The sequence below is a fragment of the Procambarus clarkii genome, chromosome 18 (genome assembly GCF_040958095.1).
Source record: "Procambarus clarkii isolate CNS0578487 chromosome 18, FALCON_Pclarkii_2.0, whole genome shotgun sequence".
NCBI classification, from domain to species: Eukaryota; Metazoa; Arthropoda; class Malacostraca; order Decapoda; family Cambaridae; genus Procambarus; species Procambarus clarkii.
The window spans coordinates 49,247,084-49,266,782 of NC_091167.1; the positions used below are offsets into that span (position 1 = coordinate 49,247,084).

The 19,699-nt window shown below is 43.1% G+C and overlaps 1 protein-coding gene across 1 annotated transcript in view; it reads right to left on the reverse strand.

Annotated features, from left to right (window-relative positions):
* Nucleotides 1–19,108, reverse strand: part of LOC138366143 (uncharacterized) — a 106,525-nt gene extending 87,417 nt beyond the window's left edge. The window contains exons 1-4 of the mRNA XM_069326888.1: nt 19,027–19,108; nt 18,777–18,922; nt 18,529–18,645; nt 17,315–17,538 (exon numbers count right to left, since the gene is read on the reverse strand). Coding sequence (XP_069182989.1) covers nt 17,315–17,538; nt 18,529–18,645; nt 18,777–18,922; nt 19,027–19,108 — 569 coding nt within the window. The remainder of the gene's footprint in view (nt 1–17,314; nt 17,539–18,528; nt 18,646–18,776; nt 18,923–19,026) is intronic.
* Between the last annotated feature and the right edge of the window lie 591 nt (nt 19,109–19,699).

Here is a 19,699-nt window from a genome sequence, read left to right on the forward strand (position 1 = left end):
TGAAGATCTTCACCCAGTATAGATTTCCAAGAGAGGTTCAAAGTGACTGTGGCACCAACTTCACCAGTGATCTCTTCAAGAAGACACTGTAAGAGTTCAACATCACACAGGTATTGTCCAGCCTATATCATCCTGATTCACAGGGTTCTCTTGAACGTAGTCATCAGACTATTAAAGCACTGCTAAAGAAATTTTGCAATGAAACCATGAAGGACTGGGATAAACAACTTGATCTCATTATGTGCATTTTCAGAAGTCTCCCCAATGAGTCTCTAGGAGTATCTCCTTATGAGATGCTCTACGGACGTAGGTACCGTACTCCTCTCAAAGCTTTCAAAGACTCTCTACGTAATGCCACCTTCAGTGACCCTCAGAATGTGCCCCAGTTTCTTCAAAACTTGAAACACATTCTAGAGAGAGTACGTAAATTTGCTAATGACCATCTATTGAAAGCTCAGGAGAGGATGAAGACTCATTTTGACCAAAGCAGCAAATTAAGGAAATTTAAACCAGGAGACTTCGTGTTGGCATACTTTCTTATTCCAGATTCTCCATTGCAAAACAAGTTTCCAGGACCCTACCGCATCAAGGAGTGCAGAAAAAACCACAACTACGTTCTTGAGACTCCAGATAGGCGGCGGAAGACCCAGTTGCGCCACGTCAACCTCCTGAAGCGGTATCAAGGTACTCCCCCCACTGTATTGGTATTATCCACATTTAAAGGTCCATACCTCCACAGTGAGACCTTCTCTGCTTCTCCTCCCGAAAGCTCTAACACTGAGTCAGTGCCTTCCAACTCGGAAATCCTAACTGATCTTCATACCTATTTGCAGGACAGTAATAGTGCTCCTCTCATCAGAATCTTCAAGGAACATCAGAAGTTGTTCAGCGATTATCCACAGGAGTGTAATGTGGTTCAGCGCAATATCCAGCTACTCCCTGACACCCGGCCGATTCGTCAACCTTTGTACCGAATCAGCCCGAGCAAAAAAGAAGTTATGCGTGCTGAAGTACAGTACCTCCTGGATCATGGGCTGGCCACCCCTTGTGAGTCCCCTTGGGCCTCACCCTGCATCTTGGTGCCGATACCGCAAGGTAAAGTGAGGTTGTGTACTAATTATCGGAAATTGAATCTTGTGACTATCAAGGATGCTTATCCATTACCTAGAATAGATGACATCCTTGACGTCATTGGTAATGCTCGGTATTTGTCCAAGCTAGACTTACTCAAGGGATACTACCAAGTATGTTTGACGGAGCGAGCTAAGGAAATATCTGCCTTCACCACTCCCTTTGGCCTTTACAGATATGAACGCCTTCCATTTGGACAATGTAATGCCCCGGCCACCTTCCAGCGAGCTGTCAACCGCGTCATCCATGGCTTAGATAACACCTACGCCTACTTGGATGATATCGTTGTAGCAACTAACACCTGGAGCGAACATCTGCTCCAGCTGCAACGATTGTTCGCCAAGCTTCTGACAGCCGGCCACACCATCAACTTGGGCAAGTCCACCTTGCTAAAGGTAAAATGCGTTATCTTGGTCATGTGATAGGGAGTGGCAGCCTAGCTCCGTTACACGTACACACTCAATCCATCCAGCATTACCCACAGCCTACCACCAGGAAGCAGCTCCTGCGCTTCCTTGGTCTTGCCTACTACTACCGTAGGTTTGTGAAGAATTTTAGTACGGTAGCGACACCATTGATCACTTTAACCAGCCGCAAGCAACGGTATCATTGGACCATTCAGCAAACCATTGCTTTTGAACAACTTAAATCTCTGCTCTGTTCTAATCCTATTCGCGCCTCGCCAGATATCACGAAGCCTTTCATCCTCCATGTCGACGCCAGTGGTACCGGCATCGGGGGCGTTCTGATGCAACAACGAGGCGAGGAGGTTCTACCTGTTAGCTACTACAGCTACAAGTTAAAACCACACCAGAAGAATTACAACACTATCGAAAAGGAGCTACTCTCCATCGTCCTGAATTTACAGCACTTTGCATCGTACCTACAAGGTGCTCGGTCTACCACCATCTACTCGGACCACAGTCTCCTACGCTTCCTGCAGCAAGCCCAATTCAACAATCAACGACTTCTACGATGGGCTTTATATCTGCAGAATTTCAACCTGGAGATTTTCTACATCAAGGGTTCTGACAACATCATAGCAAACGCCCTCTCCAGAGTCTTTGAGGTAGAGGGAGCTCCACCTACCACTCTACCACCTGACGACGTAACTTCACCCGTAAGCGCAGGCCTCGGAGGAGAGTTGTGACGATAATCTGTTTCAAGAGAGATTGAGCCTGCTCTTCTCTACATAAAGTTACTTACATATATACAAGAATAAGATGCTACCTTCAAGATACGTCTACCAGTAGCACAAAACGTTTTGACCAAGAGGCAAAACGTACCCTATATATACCGTACCGTGTATATATATATATATATATATATATATATATATATATATATATATATATATATATATATATATATATATATATATATATATATATATATATATATATATATATATATATGTGTCGTACCTAGTAGCCAGAACGCACTTCTCAGCCTACTATGCAAGGCCCGATTTGCCTAATAAGTCAAGTTTTCCTGAATAAATATATTTTCTCTAATTGTTTTCTTATGAAATGATAAAGCAACCCATTTCAATATGTATGAATTAAATTTTTTTTATTGGAGTTAAAATTAACGTTGATATATGACCGAACCTAACCAACCCTACCTAACCTAACCTAACCTATCTTTATAGGTTAGGTTAGGTTAGGTAACCGAAAAAGTTAGGTTAGGGTAGGTTAGGTCGTCGAAAAACAATTCATTCATGAAAACTTGGCTTATTAGGCAAATCGTGCCTTGCATAGTAGGCCGAGAAGTGCGTTCTGGCTACTAGGTACGACATATATATATATATATATATATGTATATATATATATTGTGATGGTAACGCGTTGGTGTTCGGCTGTTTAAGGCTAGGGGTATGGCCTCGTCACATAGTTATAAAAAAAAATAGAAAAACTGGAACTTCGTCTGTGGTAAGGTAAGGAGAAGACACACAAAACACAAGTAAATTTTAACAATGAAATTTTAATTACGTTAAATAAATCAAAACATGAAAAAATGGACAAACAAATTCTTATAATAAAATCAATCAATCAAAATAATAAGAATAATTAAATGACACAATGAAAAGTTACGTTAAGATAAAATAACAAGAAGTGCAACACAAAATTAGAGGGAGGTGCTGGAATATTGGCTTTAAGCTACCACCTCTCTCAGTACACGCTAACGTCTAGCCGGGAGGAGTGATAACTGCGAGAGCACAGAATATTCTGAGGTCTGAGGTCGTGGCGACCCCAGACATCAAGTAGTATGGGGGGGTGGAGTGCAGTTGCAGCCCGGCCGGCGACCAATCAGCGGAGCCGGTAGCGATCAACAGGTAGTTTGGCGGTTTGAGTCTGAACAGGTGTCTCTGGCTGCAACGTTTTGCGCTCTGGCAAACCTTGGAGATGTTGTTGTCATTGTTGGACATTTCTTCCCTAGTAGTTTTATATAATTTCAGCGACGTAATTGTGGAGGGAAGAGCAGGCTCAATCTCTTGAAGGAGATTATCGTCACAACTCTCCCCTGAAGCCTGCGGTTCTGGAAGAAGTACGTCGTTATGTGGTGGAGTAATGGATGGAGTTGCTTCTACTTCATAAACTCTGGAGAGATCATGGGCTAAGATGTTGTCAGACTCTTGGTATAGCGTGTCTCCAGGTTGAATTTCTGCAGGTAGCAAGCCCATAGTAGAAGACGTTGAGATGGGAAGTGGGCGTGCTGCAGGAGGTGTTGGGTGGTGTGGTCCGTATTGATGGTGGACCGAGCACTTTTCAGGTGTGGAGTGAAGTGCTGAAGCTTCAGGATGAGGAAGAGTAGCTCCTTGCCAATTGTTCCGTAGTTCCTTGTAGCAGTAGTCGCTGACAGGTGTATTCTTCTCGCCTCGTTGCTGCATCACGACACCACCAACGTCGGTACCATTGGCGTCGACATGGAGGAGGAAGGGCTTATCTGACGAGGTGAGAGTGGAATTAGAAGAGGGCAAAGGAGCACGATTATTATCCTGAAAGCATTTGGGAAGATCATTAAGGATTTTGGAATTAGAAAGCGCCGACTCCTTGTCAGTGCTTTCGGGAGGAGAAGCTGGGATGGTCTCACTGTGGATGTAGGGTTCTGTGAAGGTGGAACAGTTAGTCAGGACAGTGGGAGGAGTACCATTATATTGCTTCAGGAGGTTGACGTGGCACAGCTGGGTCTTCCGCCGCCTATCTGGAGTCTCTATTACGTAGTTGTTATTATTCCTGCACTCTTTGACGCAGTAGGGTCCTGAAAACCTGTTTTGTAAAGGTGAACCTGGGATAGGGAAATAGGCAAGGACGAAGTCTCCCGGCTTGAATTTTCTTACTTTGCTGGTCTGGTCGTAATGAGTCTTCATTCTCACCTGGGCTTTCAATAGATTATCATGGGCAAAGCGGTGGACTCTCTCTAGAATGTGTTGAAGGTTTTGAAGAAACTGGGGCACATTCTGATGCTCACTGAAGGTGGCATCTCTGAGAGAGTCTTTGAAAGCTTTAAGGGGAGTACGGCACTTACGGCCGTAGAGCATCTCATAAGGAGATACTCCTAGGGACTCATTGGGCAGACCTCTGAAAATACACATTATAAGGTCAATCTGCTTATCCCAATCCTTCGAGGTTTCACTACAAAACTTTTTCAAGAGTGCTTTGATGGTCTGATGACTACGTTCAAGAGAACCCTGTGAAGCAGGATGATAGGGGCTGGACAATACCTGTTTGATGTTGAACTCCTCCAGTGTCCTTTTGAAGAGATCACTGGTGAAGTTGGTACCACAGTCACTTTGAATCTCCCTGGGAAATCCGTATTGAGTGAAGATCTTCAATAGATGTTTGATAACCGTAGCAGCCGTGATGTTCTTCACTGGAACTGCTATGGGAAATCTGGTGGTAGGACACAGGATGGTTAGGATGTAGGCGTTACCTGAACTGGTCCGAGGTAAAGAACCGACACAGTCTATTATGAGTCTGTGGAAAGGTTCCGCAGGCACCTGTATGGGAATCAGTGGCGCTCTGGGAATGGAGACGTTCGGTTTGCCTGCCATCTGACATGTATGACACTGTTTTACGTACTGTTTGACGTTATTTACCATACCTGGCCAGTAGTAGTCTTGACGAATCCCATGGTAAGTCTTGTTGAAGCCGTAGTGGGAGAACGCTCCATGGGCCAGGTGTAGAATAGTGGGCCGCAGGCTGGTGGGAATCACAAGTTGTTCGATGTTGGCCCAATCGTCCTCCTCCTTCAGTTTACTGGGTCTATATCTGCGGTAGAGCAAGTCGTTCTCTAGGAAGAACCCAGGAATACTATCGGGTTGAGTCTCAGCCTGGAAAAACAATGGTGTTAAAGTAAGATCTTCCCTCTGCAACTTACGGAACTCCAACTTGGTCAGATGCGGGGGGAGTTTCTGAGGGTCTTGAGGGACAGCGGTAGCAGTAGAGTCAACTGGCTGTGGACGTGCGGCTTGTGCACGGGTGGTCACGAGAACCGGAGGAGAAACTTCATCACTCTCTTGAACCTCTGCTGGAACATACTCTAGAATAGGGTTTAGTGGCACAGAGTTACACACCTGGGGTTTGTCCATGACGATGAGGTTGGTCGGTTGCAGGTCTTCTGCCAAGTCGTTGCCTAGGAGAAGTTGCACTCCAGGCATGGGAAAAGGCTTTTCCCTGACGGCGACTTGGACTTCCCCGTTCACGTAGGGACAATCCAGGTGGACTCTGGCGAGAGGGTATGGAGTGGTAGCAGTGAGGTCAGTGATGAAGACAGTTTCTCCGGTGTAGACGATGTTGGGCACAGCCGACTTCAAGATGATCGATTGTAGAGCCGCTGTGTCCCTCAAGATCTTCAATTTGAAACGTCCCTCCGGATTTGAACCGTTGGCAGAGACAGTTCCAGTATACAGGTGGTTACTGAAAAGAGAAAGATCATTAACATTAACACCAACATTCATCACAGGCTTACCGGACTTAGGAGGAGTTGGTTTGGGTTTTTGTTGGTCAGTGATTCCCTTGTATTGAGACTTACCACACTTGTCTATGGTATGTCCATAGAGTCTACAATACTTGCAGTACAGTTGTGAACCAGCTTGATCGGGGCTCACCTTCTCGTAACTGTACCACGACTTCTTACTGGAGGATGGTTCGGGTGTCAGCCGGTGGATGAGGCTGTAAGTGTCAGCCGACTTAGCACACTTCAGGTAGTCGGTTTCTTCTTTATCTGCTAAGTAGAGGCGGACAGGAGGCGGCACACGTCTCAAGAATTCTTCAACAAGCATCAGGTTGACGAGTTCTGTAAAAGTAGAGACATGTGCTGCTTCCAGCCATTTCATGAAATACCTCCGTTTCGTGTTAGCAAATTCAAGGAAGGTAGTGGTACTTGCCTTCAGGTGGTCACGGAATTTCCTTCTATAACTTTCGGTGGAAAGTAGGTAGGCGTCCAACACTGCTTGTTTTAGAGTGTGGTAGTCATTCTCAGACGCCAAAGTACTGAGTGTGACTGCAGCTCTACCTGTAAGATGGACTCTGAGAAGTGTGGCCCATTGGTCGACAGGCCAACTGAGTTGATTAGCAAGGGTTTCAAAGGTGGTGAAAAACACATCAACTTCTGCTTCTACAAAGGATGGCATTAACTTACTTGCATGTGATATATTAAAACTGACGGGAAGATTGGCAGTAGCTTGCTGGCGTTGAGTGAAGTGTGAAGTTTCCAAGGCGATTTCGCGTTGACGACACTCTAGAGCCAGAGTCGCTTGTTGCTTGTCATGTTCGCGTTGCATCTCCAACTCGCGTTGTTTGGTTTCAAGCTGTACGCGTTCCCGCTCATGGAGTAGTGCAACCTCACGTTCCTGGAGGGCGATTCCACGTTCGTGTTCTTCTCTCCTCAAGGCAGCTTCACGTTCCCTGAGGGTGATTTCTCGTTCTTGTTCTTCCCTTCGTATGGCAGCTGCTTCTCTTTGCTGCTCACGTTCAATCTTGGCCAGCTCTAGTTTAAGTTTCATCGTTGCCAAGTCAGTTTTCTCTGCAATATAGTAAGTTTCATGAGTTTCAGAGTCTATCTTACCTTGCTCTAAATAGTAATCCAGCAACAGGTTGTGTAGGTCATTTTTGTTGGCTTGGTAGGGAACTTCTAGTTGATACTCATGTGCAAGAGTTTGTAATTCAGTCCTCTTGGCACGACTTAAAGTCCCTATTTCACCTGCTGGATTTGTACGGAAAGCTTGGAGACGAAACATGGTGAAATTAGCAAATAAAGGTACACGAATATTCAATAGTGAATGTCAGAAACAGGACAACGTGGCAACTGGTACCTATCCTGTGAGATCTTTAACAATTAAAGTTAAGTAAAAGATGTTAAATGATTAAATTAAATCAAGGGCGCAGGAAATCTTGTACCCGGTACTCATGTAAGAGGATAAGGGCAAGAAAATCCTACTAACAAATGAAACAGAGTTTCGAAAACAAATGAAACAGTTAAATGCTTCAAAAGTAAAATTGGTAGTCCAAGGATGTAGGCATACCTTGCCAAGTCTCTATAGGACAAAGCAAGTTTTTCCTACTGAATTTAATATGATACTTACAGAATTAGCGAACTTTTGTGCTCTGAAAAAGTAAGCTAATTCCCTACCGTTGTATGTATCATCATCTCTGACTGACGTGTAGGGGTGCGAGGTATCAACTGGTGACGAGAACTGCTGCTGAGGTCCCAATTCAGCAACTAAAGTTCGAGCTAGAGGAACTATGGCCCTCTTTGTCCTCCTACAGTCAGATTGCAGAAGATTGGGTACTCTTGACCCGGGGCAGACCACAGTACCAGGGTACCAATATGATGATCTGTCAGAAATGAGAAATATTCAAGGGACAAAGATGGTAAACACGAGTAATAACACGGAGGGAGAGATGACCAATTAAGAGTATGACTGCGGCCTACAGTCACCACGTAATCCAAAGTTGTCTCACCTTCACTATATGTTACTCTCGTAATGCACAATACACCGCACCTTATAAAAAATGAAATTGAATATGAAAAATAGTAAAGCTACGTTAACAAAGTTAAATACGCTTACCATAAGTTACCACTTGGCACCAGTACCTGAGTGAAGCTCCTAGGACAGGCCCCCATATAACTTGTGACGGTAACGCGTTGGTGTTCGGCTGTTTAAGGCTAGGGGTATGGCCTCGTCACATAGTTATAAAAAAAAATAGAAAAACTGGAACTTCGTCTGTGGTAAGGTAAGGAGAAGACACACAAAGCACAAGTAAATTTTAACAATGAAATTTTAATTACGTTAAATAAATCAAAACATGAAAAAATGGACAAACAAATTCTTATAATAAAATCAATCAATCAAAATAATAAGAATAATTAAATGACACAATGAAAAGTTACGTTAAGATAAAATAACAAGAAGTGCAACACAAAATTAGAGGGAGGTGCTGGAATATTGGCTTTAAGCTACCACCTCTCTCAGTACACGCTAACGTCTAGCCGGGAGGAGTGATAACTGCGAGAGCACAGAATATTCTGAGGTCTGAGGTCGTGGCGACCCCAGACATCAAGTAGTATGGGGGGGTGGAGTGCAGTTGCAGCCCGGCCGGCGACCAATCAGCGGAGCCGGTAGCGATCAACAGGTAGTTTGGCGGTTTGAGTCTGAACAGGTGTCTCTGGCTGCAACGTTTTGCGCTCTGGCAAACCTTGGAGATGTTGTTGTCGTTGTTGGACATTTCTTCCCTAGTAGTTTTATATAATTTCAGCGACGTAATTGTGGAGGGAAGAGCAGGCTCAATCTCTTGAAGGAGATTATCGTCACAATATATATATATATATATATATATATATATATATATATATATATATATATATATATATATATATATATATATATATATATATTTTATAAAAGTGTGTGAGGGTACCACCTCTGGTGCCAATGTGGGGACCCATAGCCTCGGAGAAGAAAATAAAAAGTATTCAGAGGAGACCTTGTGGTCTCTCACTGAACACTAATATTATCTTCTCCTACCACCCCCATTCTTTTGTATGTACACATATATATTTGCTTTATTTGAACCTTGTTACAAAAAAGGAGTTACATATAGGTTACAAAGATGGTTATCATAGGTTGTCGAGTTCCTCCAGCTCCTCAGATGGCGGGCAGGAACCCTGGATGCAGTGCGCATTTTCCCTCTGTATCGCCACACTGAGGCGCTGGAAAAGAAAGCTTGCAGCTCTCGGGTCCCTTGTTGTTTCAATGAGCCTAGAACCCAGTTCCTTCAAAAAACTGGTAGCACTTTTACCCTAGGCGCCGAGTGTCTCGGAAGCAATGGGGACAAAATTGTAGTGGTGATCCAGTTCTCTATACTTACGGGATTTGGCTGCTTCCCTGTGCGTGGCAGCGCCACCTGGTTGTGCAACACTGAGGTTAATGTAGGTGTTAGCCAGGGTTGATACGCACGTGTAGTCCCATACCAACTGCTTGCCATTCTTCCAGGGGTTCACTGTGATACCATCCGGACGACCAATAAGAGCATCAGAGTTACGGGGTGTTAGGTAACGGGACTCTCTTTCAGCTGGGCATCCAGCTGTGGTGAGGCTCCTCTTGATGATGTCGTTAACTTCACTGTACCTCGAGTGCCATCCCCCTGTGCTTTGGCAGAGTAGGCCATGGTGGCCGTACCTGTCAGCCACCACCTCGCCGCAAATACACCTATATCTGGTGTGGATTGGGGCAGCAAGGCGAAAGGGCCACAGCAATTCGGAGGGCGTGTGGTGTGAGACGCGTGCCAGTTGCCGACATTGGGGTTGCTAACAGGAAATCCCCTGCATGTGGGGCTGCTATTGCTGTGAGGCGAGCAATGTCGTGTTGTGTTGTTGCAGCACCCAGGCACTCTGCAGCAACTTGGTCTACAATGGGGCCATCCCAGCTGGATTGCTTGTGGGCTTTTGGGGATGGTGGTTGAAGTGATGGGCCTGCACGAGAGGCCCACTCTGTGGCACAGCGTGTAAAATTGGGATCATGTACACCTGCCAGCTGATATAAGTGGGCAGGTAGAATTTCCTTCACAAGGTCGTCGGATGCTGATAAGGAGGACAGGAAGGCTGGAACAGCGATTTGCGTTGCTGTTCGAACTCCGAGGCCCCCAAGTCTTACGGGAAGAGACGCTTGTTTCCACTGTAGGTCATCAAGAGAGAGGTTAAGTGCTTTTTTTAGCATTGATTTCAATAACCGGTCATACTCACTTATTTTTTGGCTGCTGTAAGATGGTGAACACCTCAGAAAGTAGGTTAACCTGGGGAGGGACAGACATCTGGTGATGAGGTAGAGTGCATCATGAGCATCAATATCCTCAATCCTCCCATCCATCCTCTTAAGGTCGGCGATTTTCTTATCAAGGACCTCATCGATGGCTTTCAACCCCAGGGGAGCTCCTAGGAGTGTGCTGTCTTCAGGTTTAATTTTTTGGATATTCGGCAGAAGACCCTCTATTCTCTCTACGATGCCCTGGTTGGAACATATTATTTCACATTTAGAAGGGTTCAGGGTGAGGCCTAAAACTGCACCTTGCTCCTGGATTTTTCTGATGTCCTCCAGGAGGGAGTCTTGGGAACCAGCTAGGGTACCATCATCCAAGAACCAGATGTTAAGCTCGCTGGACAGGACCTCTGTGACTTGTTTGATGACTAAGCAGAAAAGGAGAGGAGCAAGGGGGTCACCCTGTTGGACGCCTTCTCGCGAGTCAATTTCATGTTTGCCAAAAAGTAGCTTAAGGTCCATACTGTAGCATGAATGTACAAAAGGGTAGAGGGAAGGGAAATGACTATGAACCGCACGGAGTACAGCATCCCTCCGCACCAAATTGAAGGCATTTTTGAAATCTAGCTTGATAAGGGCCTTTTCATCTGTGATGTTGGCGATGAAGGCTCGAGCTGCATGGGCTGCCGCCTCACACCCTTGTGGAATGCCGAACCCGAGCTATTTTGGCTTCAGCATGTTGGCCGCTGCATCACTAACTGTTCTTGCAGCTGCCTTTGCGACGAGACGCCGGAGAGAATTGCCCACAGCTATCGGCCTGATCCCTCCATCCTTTTTCTTTAGAGCACAGAGAGATGCTCCAAAAAAAGATAGGTCTTATGGACGCTGGTATGTTGCCAGCTAGACATGTGTTGGTGAATCTGGTTAGTTCCACCAAGAGGTTCTTTGCAATGTCACCCAGTGCGGGGTTGAGCATTTGCTTGAGGTGGTTGGGTTTTAGTCCTGTGAACCCACCTGCTGATCCTGTAGGGAAGGACATGGCTGCTTTATGGACCACAGATTCAGCCACCCAGAGAGGTTCTGCTCCGGTAGCCCCCACTTGTACAATGTCGTCCTCACGCGGAGCCCTGGGTGGGTGTTTCTCCCTTGGGGCTTGAGCTGTTGCGGCATCTCTGTCGGCAATTGAGTCCTCACTGGTGATGACTCGTATTGCGCCAATAGTGTTTCCTTCTTCTATTTTCTTGGTGACTGATGTTCTGATTTTTGATGTCTCGGATATGGCACTGTTGCTCTTCCTGACGTGGGTGTTTCTCGCGCGAGTGGGAAGGCGCACCTGGTTGTCCTCCCTGGGAAAATCATTTTTAGCTTTGATGACTGAGGCAGCTAAGGTTTTGTCTCTCCTTGCAGGGGTGGCTAGACATATGTTGCCAAACATTAGGAGGTTGTGCCATGCTTGGGTCGTTCCAGGAGAGTCGTTGACCTTTCTCAGGAGGGCAGATAATTTGGCTGCTGCATGGGGGCGGGCTGCTTTAGGGATGTGTTGCAAGGTTCTGGCCGATGTTGCTTTAATAGCTTCTAATAAGTTTTCTGTGGGAATGAAGGTCTGGGAGGTGTTTTGCCTTACGGGCGGTGTGGGCTGTTGATTGGTGTTCTCCCTGGGAGGGCGCCCAGAACCCAAACACCTGGCTCCGTTGTGGTAATGAAGGCGCACATTATCGTCACTCAACCGGATATAGCATACCCGATCACACGTCTGACATCTGCCTTGTCTACCCCTGCTTGATGGCTCATCTTGGCTTGGAGAAGCCTGGCTGTCTGTTGAGAGCTGCGACATGGGCGGGCGCTGGGCGGGCGCTGGGTGGAAGGGTGGACGGCGGTTGGAGGCTGGGGGGATAGTCAGCTGGCCGTGGCACTTACTACTCAGATGAGTGGTAATACATATACCACCTCTATACGAAGTGTGGGTATACACCCACTACACAATATGTGGGTATACATTGGGTGGGTGGGTGGCGTAGACACACATGGGAGCCTCCCGGCATCTATGGGCGGGTGGCAAGGTGGCCTCGTGGGTGGGGAGGCGACGTGGTGGGGTGGGGAAGGAGGGGGAGAGCAGGTACTTCCCGGCCTGGGCGCTGGGTGGGGGCGGGGGTCAGGGCGACACTAACACTGGTATAATATCCCCGTATATCACTGCACAATGATGAATGAATCACACACTTGTAATCTGACTCACTGCACGTGTGATGTACTCACAATATGATAGATATGTTGCGCCAATTATCGATGACAACGTAACTTGTTCAACAAAACTTTCAAAAAAAAGAAAAACACAAAACACTATTTGGCACACGGGTAACCCCACCTCTCTCTCCTGACCACACAACACCCCTCACTCACCCCCCACCTCCCCTCACTATGGGAGGCCTGCAGGGTCCAGCCTGGCTCCTCACTCCAGCCTCCATGACTCCACACTGCCAACTCAACTGTTTTGATAAGTTTTCACATAGATGGTACACCGTAGGCACTTCCGGCCACTCCCACGTCTGTTTTGTGTATTCACGGTGAATATGGTTGAGTCTTGGTACGGTGAAGCCAAGATGTCTCAGGGTAATGGCTGAGAAGGCAGCAGCTCCTCCGCCACACGTCCGTTCCCTAGGCCTCTCTCTCTTCTGATATATATATATATATATATATATATATATATATATATATATATATATATATATATATATATATATATATATATATATATATATATATATATATATATATATATATATGTCGTACCTAGTAGCCAGAACTCACTTCTCAGCCTACTATGCGAGGCCCGATTTGCCTAATAAGCCAAGTTTTACTGAATTAATATATTTTCTCTAATTTTTTTCTTATGAAATGATAAAGCTACCCATTTCATTATGTATGAGGTCAATTTTTTTTTATTGGAGTTAAAATTAACGTAGATATATGACCGAACCTAACCAACCCTACCTAACCTAACCTAACCTATCTCTATAGGTTAGGTTAGGTTAGGTAGCCGAAAACGTTAGGTTAGGTTAGGTTAGGTAGGTTAGGTTGTCGAAAAAACATTAATTCATGAAAACTAGGCTTATTAGGCAAATCAGACCTTGCATAGTAGGCTGAGAAGTGAGTTCTGGCTACTAGGTACGACATATATATATATATATATATATATATATATATATATATATATATATATATATATATATATATATATATATATGTCGTACCTAGTAGCCAGAACGCACTTCTCAGCCTACTATGCAAGGCCCGATTTGCCTAATAAGCTAAGTTTTCATGAATTAATTGTTTTTCGACTATCTAACCTACCTAACCTAACCTAACCTAACTTTTTCGGCTACCTAACCCAACCTAACCTATAAAGATAGGTTAGGTTAGGTTAGGTAGGGTTGGTTAGGTTCGGTCATATATCTACGTTAATTTTAACTCCAATAAAAAAAAATTGACCTAATACATAATGAAATGGGTAGCTTTATCATTTCATAAGAAAAAAATCAGAGAAAATATATTAATTCACGAAAACTTGGCTTATTAGGCAAATCGGGCCTTGAATAGTAGGCCGAGAAGTGCGTTCTGGCTACTAGGTACGACATATATATATATATATATATATATATATATATATATAACCTAACCTATAGAGATAGGTTAGGTTAGGTTAGGTAGGGTTGGTTAGGTTCAGTCATATATCTACGTTATTTTTAACTCCAATAAAAAAAAATTGACCTCATCCATAATGAAATGGGTAGCTTTATCATTTCACAAGAAAAAAACTAAAGAAAATATATTAATTCAGGAAAACTTGGCTTATTAGGCAAATCGGGCCTTGCATAGTAGGCTGAGAAGTGCGTTCTGGCTACTAGCTACGACATATATATATATATATATATATATATATATATATATATATATATATATATATATATATATATATATATATATATATATATATATATATATATATATTATTAAATATGACCGAAAAAGTAAGATTAATAATTCTAACACGAATTTTCTCAATCTTTCGTACATTTCTTTTCACTGTTGGAGGTAAATAAAAAATCACTTCTCCAAAATTCATTTTTATTTCTATTCTGACGCGACACGAGCGCGTTTCGTAAAACTTATTACATTTTCAAAGACTTTAGTTTACAAATACACAACTGAATAGAACTTACGCATCTCCGATTTTATATCTATATTTGAGTGAGGTGGAAGGGGTGATGTGGCATTAATCAACACAAGACAGAACAAGAGGTGGCATTAATAGGGTATTAATTTCATCAACACAAGACAGAACAAGAGGTGGCATTAATAGGGTATTAATTTCATCAACACAAGACAGAACACGAAACAATGGGTATTGAATAGAAGTGTTTGTAGAAAGCCTATTGGTCCATATTTCTTGATGCTTCTATATTGGAGCGGAGTCTTGAGGTGGGTAGAATATAGTTGTGCAATAATTGGCTGTTGATTGCTGGTGTTGACTTCTTGATGTGTAGTGCCTCGCAAACGTCAAGCCGCCTGCTATCGCTGTATCTATCGATGATTTCTGTGTTGTTTACTAGGATTTCTCTGGCGATGGTTTGGTTGTGGGAAGAGATTATATGTTCCTTAATGGAGCCCTGTTGCTTATGCATCGTTAAACGCCTAGAAAGAGATGTTGTTGTCTTGCCTATATACTGGGTTTTTTGGAGCTTACAGTCCCCAAGAGGGCATTTGAAGGCATAGACGACGTTAGTCTCTTTTAAAGCGTTCTGTTTTGTGTCTGGAGAGTTTCTCATGAGTAGGCTGGCCGTTTTTCTGGTTTTATAGTAAATCGTCAGTTGTATCCTCTGATTTTTGTCTGTAGGGATAACGTTTCTATTAACAATATCTTTCAGGACCCTTTCCTCCGTTTTATGAGCTGTGGAAAAGAAGTTCGTTTCCTTAGTGTAGACTGCAGTGTGGAAACCTCCGCTCTTTTCCATGACTGTTACATCTAGAAAGGGCAGCTTGCCATCCTTTTCCATCTCGTAAGTGAAACGCAGCACGGAACTCTGCTCAAATGCCTCCTTCAGCTCCTGCAGATGTCTGACATCAGGTACCTGTGTAAAAATGTCGTCAACATACCTGCATACCTGTTGACGACATTTTTACACAGGTACCTGATGTCAGACATCTGCAGGAGCTGAAGGAGGCATTTGAGCAGAGTTCCGTGCTGCGTTTCACTTACGAGATGGAAAAGGATGGGAAGCTGCCCTTTCTAGATGTAACAGTCATGGAAAAGAGCGGAGGTTTACACACTGCAGTCTACACTAAGGAAAAGAACATAGGAATGTGCCTAAATGCCAACAGCGACTGCCCAGACAGGTACAAGAGGAGTGTTGTTAACGCATATGTCGACCGTGCTCTCAGCCACAGCTCAGAATGGAAGCAAGTCGACGAAGAACTCTGTAGGGTAAGGCAGGTCCTAGTCAACAACGGCTTCTCCAATGGTTTCGTCGAAGACATCATAAGAAGGAAAATGAAAAGCCATGCAACCGCTGAAGAGACAACTAACACAACACCTATACCCCCTATTAGACTATTTTACAGGAACTTCTTTTCCACAGCTCATAAAACGGAGGAAAGGGTCCTGAAAGATATTGTTAATAGAAACGTTATCCCTACAGACAAAAATCAGAGGATACAACTGACGATTTACTATAATACCAGAAAAACGGCCACCCTACTCATGAGAAACTCTCCAGACACAAAACAGAACGCTTTAAAAGAGACTAACGTCGTCTATGCCTTCAAATGCCCTCTTGGGGACTGTAAGCTCCAAAAAACCCAGTATATAGGCAAGACAACAACATCTCTTTCTAGGCGTTTAACGATGCATAAGCAACAGGGCTCCATTAAGGAACATATAATCTCTTCCCACAACCAAACCATCGCCAGAGAAATCCTAGTAAACAACACAGAAATCATCGATAGATACAGCGATAGCAGGCGGCTTGACGTTTGCGAGGCACTACACATCAAGAAGTCAACACCAGCAATCAACAGCCAATTATTGCACAACTATATTCTACCCACCTCAAGACTCCGCTCCAATATAGAAGCATCAAGAAATATGGACCAATAGGCTTTCTACAAACACTTCTATTCAATACCCATTGTTTCGTGTTCTGTCTTGTGTTGATGAAATTAATACCCTATTAATGCCACCTCTTGTTCTGTCTTGTGTTGATGAAATTAATACCCTATTAATGCCACCTCTTGTTCTGTCTTGTGTTGATTAATGCCACATCACCCCTTCCACCTCACTCAAATGTAGATATAAAATCGGAGATGCGTAAGTTCTATTCAGTTGTGTATTTGTAAACTAAAGTCTTTGAAAATGTAATAAGTTTTACGAAACGCGCTCGTGTTGCGTCAGAATAGAAATAAAAGTGAATTTTGGAGAAGTGATTTTTGATTTACCTCCAACAGTGAAAAGAAATGTACGAAAGATTGAGAAAATTCGTGTTAGAATTATTAATCTTACTTTTTCGGTCATATTTAATAATATATGTCTACAGGAAAGACTGCTACCAAAATATACTCTAATATATATATATATATATATATATATATATATATATATATATATATATATATATATATATATATATATATATATATATATATATATATATATATATATATATATATATATATATATATATATATATATATTATATATATATATATATATAATATATATATATATATATATATATATATATATATATATATATATATATATATATATATATATATATATATATATATATATATATATATATATATATATATATATATATATATAAAAGTTTGATTAGCACTTATAAATTTATAAATTTGTATTTGTACCTAACAGCATTTAGTGTTTCTTCCACATGAAGCAGCATAGAGTTGGTGATGGAGAAGGTGTTGTTGAGGACGTGCAGGTGGTGGAGGGGAAGGCGGGTGGTGACCAGGAGCCTCGTCGACCACACCAGGAGGCCGCTCTTGAGGGACCACTGGGCGACGGCGGCGAGGAAGGCGAGGTCGTCGCTCACCACCACTACCGTCACGCACCAGGACGCCTGCCGCACCTGTTGACGTCAACATGGTAGACCTTATGTGAGTGACCAGCCCGCCTCATCTGTGATGTGTGAGTGACCAACCCGCCTCAGTTGTGATGTGTGAGTGACCAACCCGCCTCAGTTGTAACGTGAGAGTGACCAACCCGCCTCAGTTGTGATGTGAGAGTGACCAACCCGCCTCAGTTGTAACGTGAGAGTGACCAACCCGCCTCTGTTGTAACGTGAGAGTGACCAACCCGCCTCAGTTGTAACGTGAGAGTGACCAACCCGCCTCTGTTGTGATGTGTGAGTGACCAACATGCCTCAGTTGTGATGTGAGTGACCAACCCGCCTCAGTTGTGATGTGAGAGTGACCAACCCGCCTCTGTTGTGATGTGTGAGTGACCAACATGCCTCAGTTGTGATGTGAGTGACCAACCCGCCTCTGTTGTGATGTGTGAGTGACCAACCTGCCTCAGTTATGATGTGAGAGTGACCAACCCGCCTCAGTTATGATGTGAGAGTGACCAACCTGCCTCAGTTATGATGTGAGAGTGACCAACCTGCCTCAGTTATGATGTGAGAGTGACCAACCTGCCTCAGTTATGATGTGTGAGTGACCAACCCGCCTCAGATATGATGTGAGAGTGACCAACCTGCCTCAGTTATGATGTGAGAGTGACATTGCTGACACTATTACGGACGTAATAGTCACCTAACAACCTTATTTACGGATGTAGGAGGGACCTAACCACCTCATTTAAGGATGTAGGAGTGACCTAATCACCTCATTTACGGATGTAAGAGTGACCTAATCACCTCATTCATGGACGTAAGACTGACCTAACCACATCAAAGATGATGTGAATGTGACCTACTTGTTTTATCAGACATTTATCTGACACGGGAATGATGTAAGAGTGCCCAACCTTATTCAATTGCATTGCCTGAATAATTGATCTGCCTCAGTATTAATTAGAAACAGATAAACCTTTCTCTATCACAGGGACACCCCCTTACCTTCTCAGCCTCTCTTGTCATCCAGGAGAGCTGCCTCTGCGTCATGTTGGTGTCTGAGGCGTGAACTTCCGCCTCAAACAACGCCACTCCATTATGCCGCATCAGTGACGTGAATTCCTGAAACATGTATATATTTTTTTTTTTTCATGCTAAAACACAAATGAAATCAAAGAAATTTAATTTGAAATTTTCTTTATAATCATATTTGCAGAATTTTGTAGTGGGAAGATAGAGTGAGTCTCATGTACTTCTCTGAAGACACTAGCCGTCCAGAAGGCGTCATCCCCAAGGAAGACAAGCGAGCAGGAGTTAGACTCTAGTGATAGTGTTACCTCAAGGACCCTGGCTGCTGCTTTTGCTGTTACTTCTGTTCTTGCTGCTACTCTTGCTTCTTCTAAAAAGATATTGAACATCAAAAGGATACCCAGGAATTTATTTTGATTTTTTCTTGTTGCATTAGTAGAAAATGAACACTACAGATGTTTTGTTTTTCCTTACCAAAAGGAAGATGCAGCTTCCCGACAACCAGCAAGACGGGAACAGTAAGGAAATGTAGAATATTCTTAAGACCTGGAACCATGCTGACCCGTCCAGGAGAGACTGTGAAAGCATCATCTAATATAATTTCTGGTTCAGAACCTTTACATAAAAATTTCAATGTACTTTAGTGAGAGATATAGTTGGAAGTATAGAATATATTCAGTGGAAGTTGTGGATGTCATAAGTATAATTAGAGAACAATGTAAACATCTGGTAGCAATGACTCTTCATTCTTCTCTAGCATCTGATCAAATATCGGAAGTCGACGACACCATCGGATGTCGAGTCGCATTTTTCGATGAAATTTATATCGTAACTCGAAATTATCGTAAGTATGGGCAATCGTATGTCGAGGTGCCACTGTATATATATATATATATATATATATATATATATATATATATATATATATATATATATATATATATATATATATATATATAAATATATATATATATATATATATATATATATATATATATATATATATATATATATATATATATATATATATATATATATATACTTATGTTGTACCTAGTAGCCAGAACGTTGTACTCGTCCTACTATGCAAGGCCCGATTTGCCTAATAAGCCAAGTTTTCCTAAATTAATATATTTTCTCTAATTTT